Source organism: Oryctolagus cuniculus, chromosome 14, assembly GCF_051225735.1.
Source record: "Oryctolagus cuniculus isolate XC-2025 breed Fujian yellow rabbit chromosome 14, ASM5122573v1, whole genome shotgun sequence".
In the NCBI taxonomy this organism is placed as follows: Eukaryota; Metazoa; Chordata; class Mammalia; order Lagomorpha; family Leporidae; genus Oryctolagus; species Oryctolagus cuniculus.
The window spans coordinates 25558983-25572656 of record NC_142880.1 but is presented as its reverse complement, the minus strand read 5'-3'; the positions used below and the strand labels follow the sequence as shown (position 1 = coordinate 25572656).

Below are 13674 nucleotides of genomic sequence, written 5' to 3'. Positions count from 1 at the left end.
ACAAGAAAATTGCTTGTTTTCTTAAACTTCAAATGAATGGCTTTTAAAATTGCTTTCATATATTGCTAAAAATAACAAACCTTTCTATATCTACACTTCTGAAAATTCAAAGTAACTCTCCTCTAAGAAAATACTTTCCATAATTAATTCTTTAAATTAAATAAAAAGTCCCATGTCATTAATTAAAATAAGTTAGATTGTAAAACTTTTTGCTTCAATAGGCATGTGCTCATTTTTAAATTAAGTGATATTTGATTTGCTGAAATCTGGGAAGAGAATATTGACCTGCTGGAATTCTCAGTCAGAATAGGAAAATGTCCAGATAAAAGGGAATCTAATCTTCCTATGGAAGAAAAATCACAGGATTTACAAAACTTACACATTATTGATCTTCAAGTGCAAAACAAAGCATGACAGAACGTTACACATACTTTATAAAAAACAAAACAGAAATCTGATAGTACCATAACAGCAGATAAAGCACCTAAATTAAGCACTAAAGAAATTAGGCTTGGACAACTGTTAACATTTTTTTTAAAAGTACACGATTCATGCAAATGAGCGCAAACCCTTTCTTTGCATTACACTAAACAATGTTTTGTTCTTTTCTCCTTTCCTTAGGAAGTCTACCTATTTTGGTAGCAATTATTTTCTTCCATTTGCCTGCTACACCCTGTAACAGGCAAATGATAATATAACCAAGTTCCTCCAGACTCTCCTGTTTTCCACCTATCTTCAGTGAGCTTTTCCTTTAATGCACAATGAAAGGGTTAGCGCAGCCATTTAAAAAGCCACCCTGCTGACGGGTTTAGAAGCTATAAAAACATACCACTGGAGCCTAGAAATTCCACAGAGGAAACGGACCAGCACCTATAGAGGTGTAGGTGTTCTGCACAGAGGCCCAGAAAACAAGGTAAAGCACTGTCAGAAGGTACTTGTCTCACCATGTTCCTCCAACTAAAGATGAAGGGTGGGGTAAGTCCAGGATGTGGGTTAAAGATGGAAATAACATGGAAGTTAGGGGAAATAAAAGTGAAAGGAAGGGTCAAATGACAATTCATAGGACAGATAAGACAACAGCATTAAAAAAAGAAGGGACCTTGAGAACCCAAAAGAAACATTTATAGAATTGAAAGGAATGCATTTTAAATGCATTAGGTTGCAAAATGTGTGAGAAATCTATACATTTTTTTAAAAAGCCTAAACCGAAGGAAGATAAAAATATTCTATTTTCTTTAAATCTGACAAAAGGATTTTCTTTAAATATTAATCTCAGAGTTCTCCTAGATTAGAAACCTTTAATGTTAGCTTCAAACACACAAGCATTTGGTATAAAAACTATAGTTTTAAACCTGCAGTGTCTCTTCTCAGAATTTTGTCACTTCTGTGTTTCTTGTGACTTCTGTTTTTCTTCTAAGATGTTCCTGCGCATGATGTTTCTTTAGAAGCTGCAGCTGTATTAAATAAGATCTGTGTCTTCAAAAAGTAGCATTTAACCAGCTACAATGGAGGGAAAGCACATTAAGCTTTAATGCTAAATTTTCACTTGTTGAGGATGAGAACTCACTCCACCTTCAAGAAGTATGAGTGCACTCTTGCCTAGATGTGTTGTTAAAGGATCCGCAAGGGGAAGAAGGACCATAAACTTGTGATAAATCCTTTAGCTTCATGAAAGTTTGCATTTGTGAAAGACTTATTTGCAAGTAAAAAGAAAATGAAAAAAAGTTTCAGGAATAAAAGTATCTTCATTCCAAATAAAAGTAAAAACCTATACATTTTCTTATAAATTATTTGATCCTAAATTATTTTAAAAGGTTGGTAAATGTTCCACCTAGCCCCATAAAATCAAGAGTTACATAAGAAGTTGTAATATTGCAACAATGCAATTTATAAGTAATGGGAAATACTCTCCCATTTATCCTCAAAAATTGAATTTAACTGAATTGGGTTCTAGATTTTAACTTAGTCTTTCTTTTGTTAGGTGTTCTCCAAATTTTAAGAAAAGTCAGTGGTCGCAAAAGGAATTGGCCACTTGATAACGGCAAACCATGCTGCCACACGAGGACAAAGTGACTGCTGGACAGAGCTTTCAGAGTGCTCCAGATCAAGCTGGGTTTTGCGTTAGACAAAGAGACAGGGATAAATGACATTGCACAGTCAAATCCTCCATCATCTGGATCCCCAGAACATTCCAAAGACACATCTCCTTTGGCTATTGGATGAGTTACTTTGTATTTCTGTTAAAGATCTCAACAACCATGTGTTCAGAAAAGGAATTTGGAAGAAAAAAAAAAAAAGCATTACAATTATTAAGAATTAAGAGCAAGTTAAAGAATACTAATTATAGTATTTTAAAAATTTGTATGGACTGATCACTAGAGCAATCAGAATTTTCAGTTGTTAAGTTAGGATTACAAACTCATCATCACTGTGGTCATTGAAATATTTGACGAGTATACTAAATTATTGTGTATACTGCAGTTGAAAAAAGTAGCCAGACAGTATCAGTTATTTGGGTGAACAACAAATTGTAATTATATGCCAATTGAAATTAAGGGCAAAGAAATGAATGATTTTGAACACCCCACATTTTGAAATAAAAGAAAAATAAGGGAAGAAGCAGGGGAGTATCTTTTAAAATAAAAGCAAAACGTACCATTGGTTGGGTGTCGAGCAAATGAGATAGAAAACCTTTTAACAGCAGAACCGCGTGTGGCGTCTGAGAAAGAGAAAAACAGGTACCTGAAATTCGTAACAGCTACCAAAAGAAGAACACTTAAAAAAAGAGGGGAAGAACAAATATATGACGAGGTTAGAATCAGGTGACATGCAGAAGGAACAATGAGAGAAGGTAATAAGCCAAATCCTGGTTAAGAGAGGGGAATCGGCTTGATGAGAGAGGCTCAATGTTTCATGAAAGAAAAGAAAAGCAGGATGAGCTGGCAATTCTGGTCAATCCATGTGTTACTAATGATGGCAAATTTGTGAATATCAGCAACGGTTTTTAAATAATGCTGCTCTGAAAGAACTATCAACACTCTTCTCAACTAAAGGACAAGATTCCATAAGCCTTAACTCAAAAAAGATTTTGAATTTCAAAACTAGGAATATCAAAACTAACAATATTGAGAGGATCTCTCCCAGCAAGGGATCCTAAAATATTCTCATCCTACATTTATTTTTATAAAACTACTGCCAATGTGATATTTTCCTCTACTTATAAGCATTCTATTCACTTTAATTAGCTCAACATCAGTGAGTAAAAATAAGGGTTAAAAATGAAGAAAAAAGATCAAATAAAATTTATTCTTTAGAGTATATATTGTCAACTACCTAAAAGACTATACACAAGACAGTTCTAAACTTTCCATTTTGACAAGCTACTGATTGTACAGGTATTTTAAGTCTAACTGCAATGTGGGATGAAACATGGATCCAAGCTGTGGATAACAAACAGCACTTATGGTCATTTAGGCAAAGAGTATTAGGATTCCACTTGAATCAGTCACTGGCCTTAGACTTGCCTTTGAGAAACACTGCTCATGGGTGTGCGCAGGGGTAGAGATATGCATCTGTGTGTGCATGTGTGCACATACCATCTATGCAGCCAGCAGAGGTCAGCTTTTTACGATGAGTACGAGCATAATCCTGTAGGTTAGGTGCGCTTGAAGAACCCCCGAGCACCGTGGTGCTAAACAGGCCCGCACAGTGAGACCCTGATGGGAGTTAGAGAAAATACATACAACAACGGGTGTTCTTCCGTTCACATTGGGAATTCATGCAGCATGCAATTAACATGGCTCTTACCACACATAAGGTAGCCTTTGGCAGTGCCTTGGGCAGGCTCACAATATGCTTGTAATGTCCTAGTGATACCAATTTTAATACAATGCTTCTAATCATCACCACAATTTATTATATGCACAAATAGTGTAATTTAACACTGGATAAAATGTAATCCTTCAGAAAAAATAATTTGCCCACACAATAAATACACATATACATCCTAAAAGTATTAAAAACACTACCATAAACATTTATTTAGGACAAGAGGCTGCTGTTAATCAATTTATAACAGCAGGCTAAAGCACCTCTCTGAGAACAAATTAAGTTACAGTGCATCAATAGTTTGAATGTAAACGAGGAATCTTTTCTGATGTAACCTAAATTAAGAATTGTCTTAGAAAAAAAAGACAGGCAAAATATAACAAAAGTTACTTATTTGTGAAAAAAAAAAAAGTAAAATAACTCCTTTTTGGTCACTCAGGCTCAGGTCCCTTTAAATTTCTAATACTTAACAAATGGCTAAAGACCTTAATTAATAAGGCCCTCCGAGTCCTCACTAAAAGAAACATTAAAGCAAATTAAACCCAGTCAGTATTAACTGATGTTTAATCTGTGGCAAAAGTCTTTACACCCAAGCAAAACTTTCACCAACTGCTATCAAATATACTATGATACATCAATAAGAAGTGGTAATATTGTTTCTATAGGTACTGTGGAAATATTAAAAGCCATAAACACCAGCAATATGTAATTAACTAAGGACAGATCCTCAAGTACGTAGGCATCAACACAGTCCATATACTTATGGCTGAGATCATAGTGCATAGCGAACACTTACAGTGAAAGATATTGATGTTTGTATTAAACTTACTTAGACAACTATTCACAGAAAGCAGTAAGACATTAGCTCATAGTTTATCAATCATGAGCTTAAAACCCATTAAAGTCTGGAAAGGCCTTTCCCAATGATGCTCTGAGTTCCAGCAAAGAGCCAATCATGTTCTGTAGTTCAATAAAGAATAAGACCACTGTACATTAGTTTTGCTTTGGTTTTCCTTAAGGCTGGGGTGTGGAATGTCCAGCCCAAGGGCTTCAGCCCTGCCAAGGCAATCACAGGTGGGACTCAAAATTCAATAAATCTACAGCAGGCTAATTTTTAAATGATAATTGTGTATGGCCTATGAATGATGTTATTAATAGACAAACGGCCCTTGGCAGAAAAACGGGTTCCCCAGCCATGCCTTAAGAGCTACTCGAAAGGAAAATCAACACACCAATTAGGGTCTGAAACACTCCCCTCTTAAAAAAGCTTTCTAATGGGCAAACAGAAGGTTCTTTATTGTATGTGATAGAATCCTGTCTTTATCAAACTGGGAAAATGAAGTTTCCTTCATCAATTAAGTCATGGAGTATAAAGTTAAAAACTAGCATTTCCAGGTAAACTAAATGGCTACTGTAGTGAGCATTCAAAAGGGTTAAACAAAAAAGAATTAAATGCTACTTATCTTATTGGAACTTTATTGTGTATTTTGAGCTGTACAGCTCAACAGTCCTGCACGAGTAAACGTTAAACAGTAAAGCATAGCATTTGGTCATGCTTTCACCACCGAGGAGCTTCACGCTGTGCACAACAGTGAGTTTAAGAAGGGCATGGAACACAACTTCCTTTACACCACATACCTACAGTAGGATTCTGCTTCTGTTCCACAAGAGTTCTTGGTGTTCGAAGGTAGCTCGCATTTTCAGATACGACCTGTGTAAGGAAAGCAAAATAAGTGAAATAAAAGGTAAAACAAATTCAAAAGTCCATACTTCATATGCAGCCTGTTCCAGACAGACAAAGGTTAATAAGCTGTATGATAAATATTAGTAGAAATATATATAGAACATGAAAGATCATGCAAGATCCCCTTCTGAAGGGAGTTCATTTCATATGAGGTCGTTGCAATGAAGTGGTAGGAAGCAGGCATTCAGAATGAAACACGTATGTATGAGACAAGACAGATGAAAAGAAAACAATTAAGAGACTGATATAATTTCACTCTTAAAGGAAGCCAAATGCCCACTCTTAAACAGCTCCTGTATTTCAAGGGGGAAAAAACAACCACAAACAAAAGAACAGACAGACAGACTGTTGAGATCACCATACAATTACTGATCCATGCACGGGCTTTATCAGAGTAACCTTTCAATATTCACAGCCTTAATGGATACCATAATCCCTTTTCCTATAATCAAATGCATTGTATTTCCAAAAGGAAATTGCTGAAATTATCAGAAAAGTCATATGTAACAGCAGACCTTCCATTGTAACACAAACCATAGTATTTTCAGTATCCAAACATCATCACAGAAAGTCCTTCTGAAGTTATTTTGACTCATTATTGATGGGCACACACACATTTGCCCCTTGTTCAAATATTATACAGCTCAAAGGAAACATACTGCATATATCACTTAAATTATACACTTCCAGATAATGGAATAGTGTGAATGGTCAGTAATAGACATCTTACTAATGAATACTGGGCCATACAAATTTTGATATTTTAAAAAATGCTTGCATTCTCAGAAAATTCCAACTGAAATCTAATTTTTCAGTTATTGGGGGGAAGCTATAAAATTTTCTTACCAAATTATAGAATTTTGTTTCTGAAGGTTTTAAAGGACAGCTAAGCCCAAAAAAAGATTTCTTTTCTTTTTAATTAATTTTACTAGCAAGCCAAAGTTCCAGGAGAATACAATCTATCAATCCTGGATCTTTAAAACCTTCCTAGTAAAAATACTGAACACATGCAATGTAAATGGTATCCTTCCCTCAAATATAATCTTATATCATAAGTTTTTTTTTAATGAATTCAAAACTAAAAAAACAGAAGGATTTACTCTGATGCAAAATACAAGGGATTAGATGTCCTCAAAGACAGCTGTTTGTTGCTCTGAATATGGGGAGGAAAAATGTTTAATGAAGTAAAGTTTAAAAACCTGTTGCCATGAGCCAAAAATACTGGATGTGAAAGCCAATGATTTGGGGGAGACAGGGGAAGAAGTGATTTGTTCCCCTGATCTGCGTCTTCGACGCCCAGTACCCACACCGCTGGTATAATGCAGCCAGGTACCAGTACCCTCTGGGCTAGACACACTCAGGGGGCTCTCTTCCTGGAAGTGAGAAAGGGGGCAAAAACAAAAACAAAAACAAAAACAAAAGCAGAGCATGCAGAGTTAGATACAACAGAGCCAAATGATCAGAAAGAAAAAAAAATACAGTTTGTTTGCATCATCAATTATTTTAAAAACTATTAAACAGTAATTTGGGAGCCAAATATTTCACTATTTGAGATTTGATAATAATAACAAATTTAATTGTATGTGATAACATTAATAGAAATATTACCTTAAAACACATAAAATCATTATACTGCTTAATAGTTGTCTCTTCCCTCTCAGAACTGGAAAAGATTTGTTTCTTTTTTAGCAACTTTTTAAATATAAAAGTACTCATTTTAATTTTAGATATTAAAAAGATTTAGTACCTTTTTTGGTGAACTTTTTAACCCAAAGAACTAAAGAATTGTGGCAAGTATCAGAGATTTCAATGTATACAATGTCATGAAAATCTGTCTGCTGAGCATTAAAAAAATCCAGACATCATAAAATGGATTCAAATTGCCCTTATTGAGTCTTCTATTTAAACTGCTATCTATTCGTGACCCCCTCCAAAGATTATAGAGTTCAAGTAGGCAAACCATGCAGCAAACATTCTCATTTTCCATGTTTGCATGTTCAGGTTTCAGACAGTGAGGACACAGTAAGATCTACTTGCACAAAATGAAGAGAATTGTCTTTTTCTCTGTGTGTCTTTTGGAATTGCAAACTTCGGATATCCATGGAGATGGTGGACGCTGGAAAAAGTCTTCAAGGTTTTACTTGAATAATTTACCTTATGGAAGTAAAAGTTTAGCATGGCATAGAAATGATTTCTTGAAAGCAACTATTTATTCATAAGAAAAAGATTTACAAATGTGCTTTGTGTTTTAAAAATTAACAAGGGCAGTGATTTTGCTGAAGGCTTACAAATACAGATGAGATACAGAATGAAGAGTCATGGTTGATTCTGCTGTACTGATGGTATAAGGGCTTTCTAGAGGACAGAGTAGGTGGGGGGAATTTCAATGAGTAATCTGATTAACTACAGATTGCCTGTTCAATAACACATCAAAATCACTGCCCTCATACAAGTGGTAGTTTAGGTTATATTAATATAAATTGATTTTCCTATTTTCTGAAATTAAGGATACCCAAGCATAATCCCCAAATTTTCATTTTTCAATTAGCTGTAATAAAACAAATAATCCCAAATTCTAGAATTATTAATCACCCTCTTTTATAATTAATTTAAAATACCATATTCATTGGAATTTTAATATATGGTTTCCAAAATAAAGTGGCAATAATCTGTTTTATTATAGGCTTTTTCTATATATATTTTCCTATATATAAAAATTAGAGCACATATATATTTGCTATTTGAGAATCATAAAACTCTTGTTTGTATAATTCAGGACTGTAGAAATGAGCAGTTTTTGGTGGTGGTGTTTATATTCCTATTAATCAACTGGCTAGATAACATTATCCTAATGTGGCATAATTTTAACCAAAAAATGTTTCCAACTTAAAACTTGGTGGTTCTTCCTATTGTAAAGTCAACTTCTTACTTTATTGCTTTCATTAGGGTACTTAGAAAACATTTATTAGAATTGAGTCTCAATCAGTGCTGGGAGTATCATCCTACAGAGAACAGATAACCCGAAATAAGCTTATTGAAGGCACAAAACATATACAGCTGTTAAAAATTTACTTTAAAAACTCCATTACAATGCTCAACTTTCCTTTTAAATGTTATTTTAATAGTTAAATATTATTCTATCAATAGTATAGGTCTAATCTACTAAATTATAGATCTTAGTAGAAAAGTAAGATTTCTAATTACATAACTGCATCATCAAACTTTGAAATTCTTGTAGATTTCTGTAATCAGACTAGTGATTTGGAGTTTCTCATGTCAGCCTTAGTGTCACTGGAATCAGTTACTGCTGAAGCATCTCTAGCAATTCTTGCCCAGTTTAAACCAACAATTATTAGTGATGAATTGAAATCAGCTTTAAAAAATTGTTTATTGAAAATTAACATGTAACAAGCCAAAAAAAGGGGGGACAGATGGGTATCAGTTTATTAACTTCTTAGAAAGGCCCTATTTTCATGTCTTCAATTTTATTATGAAAACTGTATGTAAAGTTAGAAATTCATTTCCAAACTAATTTCTGTAATTTCTAAGTCTTTACATTTTTTGATATTAATTTAAAAAATAGATACAATTAACAATCTGTCAGGTTCCCAAGCTCCATAATTAAAGCTGTATTTTCTTTTCACTTTTATTAAAATACAGTTAGTTTACTTTATGAAAATGTGCTCTGACACATACACTTACTTCATTTGTAGCCACCTTCCTAGACCTTGGAAGTGGAGATTTCCTGTGTATATGAATTGGCTCTGATACCATTGGCTTAAACAATATCACAGCTCGATCAACCTCATCCTTTTTAGAAGTATGTGGTTCATCGTCACTATCAACTTTAAAAGATCTCCTGCCTTCATTCTGTGGGCAAAGAACACAATACACTTAAAATTCCAATTAAAAAAAACTCTTCTGATAAACAAATTCAACGACTAACTGATGTAACTGATGTCACTTGAAATACAGATAACTGTTTATATAAATTATTTGTATTCTTTAAAATCTTACAACAGTCTATGCCTTCAAGAAAAGACATCACTCTATGGAGAAATTAAAGAATAAAATAACAAAAAACCCAAAATGTTTAAATTATCAGATTCACAAATAAACAATAAGTGGTGGAAAGAAAGAGTAGAGATTAGTTTTGTTATATAGGACTATCATCCACTTGAACTAAAACAATATTTGAATTTATAAATTTTAGAATCCATAAATTCTACTTCAAATATTTCCAATAAAAGTGCATAAAAAATAAAAATCATTTGATGGAATCCCCCTAAATGCTTACTAGTATGTATCATGTGCCAGGAACTGTACTAGGACGTAAATGAGCAAGATTCAACTCTGCATTGCAATAATCTCACATTATAGGTGAGAAATAAGCTAAGAAATTTTATACACAAATATCTATTATAGTAGAATGGATAAAATGGGATATAATAAAACACAAGCCAAGTCGTGTACATAAATAGCCTCATCAAACTAAAGGCAATTGAGAACATAAAGGGAACATCTTTAACCAGATAAGAGAAAAATATCTAAAACGTGAAGTAATCATCACACTGAACCAAACACTGAATGAAATAATGCCCACTATCAGTAACTGTATTCATTTTACTGAACATATGTCATCATTCATAGATGATATAATCACTTACACAAAAAATCCGAATGACTCTATGAATACCTTATTAGAATGAAAAACACAGCATATAGCAAGTTTGCTAGTTATGAAAACATCATACATAAATGAGTTAAAATTCAACATGAAAGTAAGAAACAGAGAATTAAACGTAAATATTTATAATGGTATCAAAAATATAAATAACCTAGAAAACTGACAAAGGAACAACACTTATTTAAAATCTAACTTTTGGGGCCAGTGTTGTGGCATAGCAGGTAAAGGTGTCACCTGCGATGCCCGCATTGCATATGGGTGCCGGTTCGAGATCCAGTTGCTCCACTTCTGGTCCCGCTCCCTGTTAATGTGCCTGGAAAAGCAGTTGAGGATGGCCCAAGTGTTTGGGCATCTGCATCCACATGAAAGAAGCTCCTGACTCCTGGCTTCGGCATGGCCCAGCCTCAACCATTGCAGCCATTTGGGGAGTGAACCAGTGGATGGAAGCTGGCTCTTTCCCTCTGTCTCTGACTTTTCCTCTCTATGTAACTTTCAAATAAATAAATATATCTTTAAAAAAAGAAGTTAGAATCTGATTCTCTAGAAAAGAAAAAAAAAAAGTAACTTTCTGAAAAAATGCAAAGTACAGCTAATTAAATTCAGAAATACACCAAATCCTTGTACTAGGTCTAATAGCACAAAGGAATCCTTTTTCTCAAAGTTGATCTGCAGAGTCAATGAAATCTCAACATAAATCCCAAAACAATTCTTTTTGGAATATTACAAGATGATTATACAAGTTATATGAAAATGTAAGAAATATGAAAAGTAGTCAAGATAATCTTGAAGAACAAAGCTGGAGGACCTCAGTACCAGATATCAATATTTATTATAAAGCGATAGTAATTAAGAATGATATTGGTAGAGAGAGGGACACAGAGAAAGAAACAGACCAATTGAGTAATACTAAGAGTTCAGAAAGTAATCACCAAAATATGGACCCAATGTGTATTTGCAGTATCAGAAGTAGTACTAGATGGTAGCGAAAGGATTGACTCCTCAGTATATGGTGCTGACATTAGTTATCCATACACAGAAAAAAACACAGAACTATACTGTACATCATACATACCATTTCCAAAACAGTAAATTTCAGTGGATCAAAAAAATAAAGGAAGAAAATGATATCAGATGAAAGAAGGGTTACAGGAAGAAATAAAAATAGCAATGTTAAGTATGTAGATAAATCTAAAATGGACTTGGAATACATGTTCTAACACAACGAAATTCTTCATAAAGTTATTAAAAACTAATTTTGCTACAGAAAATTTTTGAATTATGCATAGTCTTTTCATAACACATTTCCCATGAACTTTTGGAGATCTTTCAAACAATTATTCTCATTAGGAAAATATGCTTATACGTTCTAATAAGCCTCAACTCTAGCACAATTACTATTCTCTCTCTCTCTCTTTTTTTTTTTTTGACAGGCAGAGTGGACAGTGAGAGAGAGAGACAGAGAGAAAGGTCTTCCTTTTGCCGTTGGTTCACCCTCCAATGGCCGCCGCGGCCGGCGCGCTGCGGCCGGCGCGCCGCACTGATCCAACGGCAGGAGCCAGGTACTTCTCCTGGTCTCCCATGGGGTGCAGGGCCCAAGCACTTGGGCCATCCCTCACTGCACTCCCAGGCCATAGCACAGAGCTGGCCTGGAAGAGGGGCAACCGGGACAGAATCCGGCGCCCCGATTGGGACTAGAACCTGGTGTGCCGGCACCGCTAGGCGGAGGATTAGCCTAGTGAGCTGCGGCGCCGGCCACAATTACTATTCTTAAACATTGTAGTATTCTAAGTCTAAATGAATATTGACTGTAAACAGCAATAATAATCTGTAGGACTTAAAATAAAATATACTTTCTAAAATATATGAGCAAGCTTCAAAAATTCAGGGACAAATGGGTTTAAAAGATAATGCACATGGGGCTGGTGTTGAGGCATAGCAGGTTAAGCCACTGCCTGTGACTCAGGGATCCTTTAGGCGTGCCGGTTCATATCCTGGATGCTCCATTTCCAGTCCAGCTCTCTGCTAATTTGCCTGGGAGAGCAACCGAAAATGGCCCTAATGCTGAGTCCCTGATAGCTAGGTGGTAGCCTGGAGAAAGCTCCTGGTTCCCAGCTTCAGCCTGGCCCAGCCCTAGCTGTTGCGGCCATTTGGGGAATGAACCTGGCCCAGTCCTAGCTGTTGCAGCCATTTGGGGAGTGAACCAGTGGAAGGAAGGTCTCTCTGTAATTCTGATTTTCAAATGAATAAATAAATCATAAATAAGGATAATGTACATTTTCCATGAACTTTTTAAAGTTCTAGCACATACAGTTAAAATACATGACAACAATAATATAAAAGGTTGAATGGGGAGTGAAAGTTAAAATGTTTTAAGATGCTTATATGTGTAATAAGTAATGAAAATATTAACTTATATTTGAGTAAAAAAATGATTCATGTATTAGCTCTAGAATAACTGCAAAAATAGTAAAATTACCAGTAGGATGCAAAGAAAGAAGGCAAAGTGAGAGAAAAAAGGGAACACTACAAAATAAGTAAAGGATGTTTTAAGATGATATAATTCCAATTAGTCAATGATTACATTTAATCTGCACACTATAATTAAAAGACTGAGTCTGGATTAAAAAGTAAAATATAACTATACCACTTTAAGGATATATGCTATAAATATATAAATCTGGGAAGGTTGGAAGTAAAAGTATATAAATCTGGAAAGGTTAGAGGTAAATAGGTAGAAAAAGATATGAAAAAGGAGATACCATTCAACATTTCTAGAGGTACTAGAATATGAACAGTTACCATTTGTGGTTAATCAATGTCTCTTGTATGTAACTATTACTATTATTTTACAACCTTGAGAGAATATAGTCAAACTACTATTATTTATAGTGTGGTTCAGATGAGAAACACAAGAAAGGCCAATATACTTTAAAAATAAAATCAAGACGATCTAAGATTGCTAGTTCCCTGTTAGAAGTGGAAGTAAACCCTATTTGAGGACTATCTCATCAACTAAACTACAGCCTCAAATTTTCTCTGTAATTTTTAATGATCAATGTTTGCATCCCATCAATAATAGCCTGGAATGTAAGAAAATGAAGAGAAACCAAAAATCAAGAGAAAAGAAATGGACCCACAGATGATTTAGGTAGTGACGCTATAGGGTACACACTTTGTATCTGAAATTAATATGGTCACATTATTAAGAGCAAGACTGGGAATTTCATTTAAGAAAAAAACATTATAGAAAGAATCAAATGGGAATTCTAGAGTTGAAAAACATAGTAACAAAACTCTACTTATTGTGTTCTAAAATTAAGAGCTCAATGAGCAGGGTTAACAGCATAGTAAAAAAACAACTAGAAAGAATTTGTGCACTGAAAGAGATACAAAGAAAACATTGTGCCTGAAGGAT

General features: G+C 34.5%; 1 protein-coding gene across 25 annotated transcripts in view; it reads right to left on the bottom strand.

Annotated features, from left to right (window-relative positions):
• PPIP5K2 (diphosphoinositol pentakisphosphate kinase 2) overlaps positions 1-13674 on the bottom strand; it is an 85237-nt gene that overhangs the window by 14122 nt on the left and 57441 nt on the right. For 4 of the 25 annotated variants that reach the window (XM_051853945.3, XM_089313073.1, XM_051853933.3 and 1 more), the window contains 6 exons: positions 9275-9442; positions 6772-6945; positions 5467-5539; positions 3597-3716; positions 2657-2719; positions 830-889 (listed from right to left, as the gene is read on the bottom strand). In XM_051853945.3, the coding sequence (XP_051709905.2) occupies positions 830-889; positions 2657-2719; positions 3597-3716; positions 5467-5539; positions 6772-6945; positions 9275-9442 (658 nt within the window). Of the gene's footprint in view, positions 1-829; positions 958-1357; positions 1501-2656; positions 2720-3596; positions 3717-5466; positions 5540-6771; positions 6946-9268; positions 9443-13674 lie in introns of those variants that run through there. The other 21 variants (XM_070056501.2, XM_008261984.5, XM_051853944.3 and 18 more) reach the window with 13 other exon arrangements.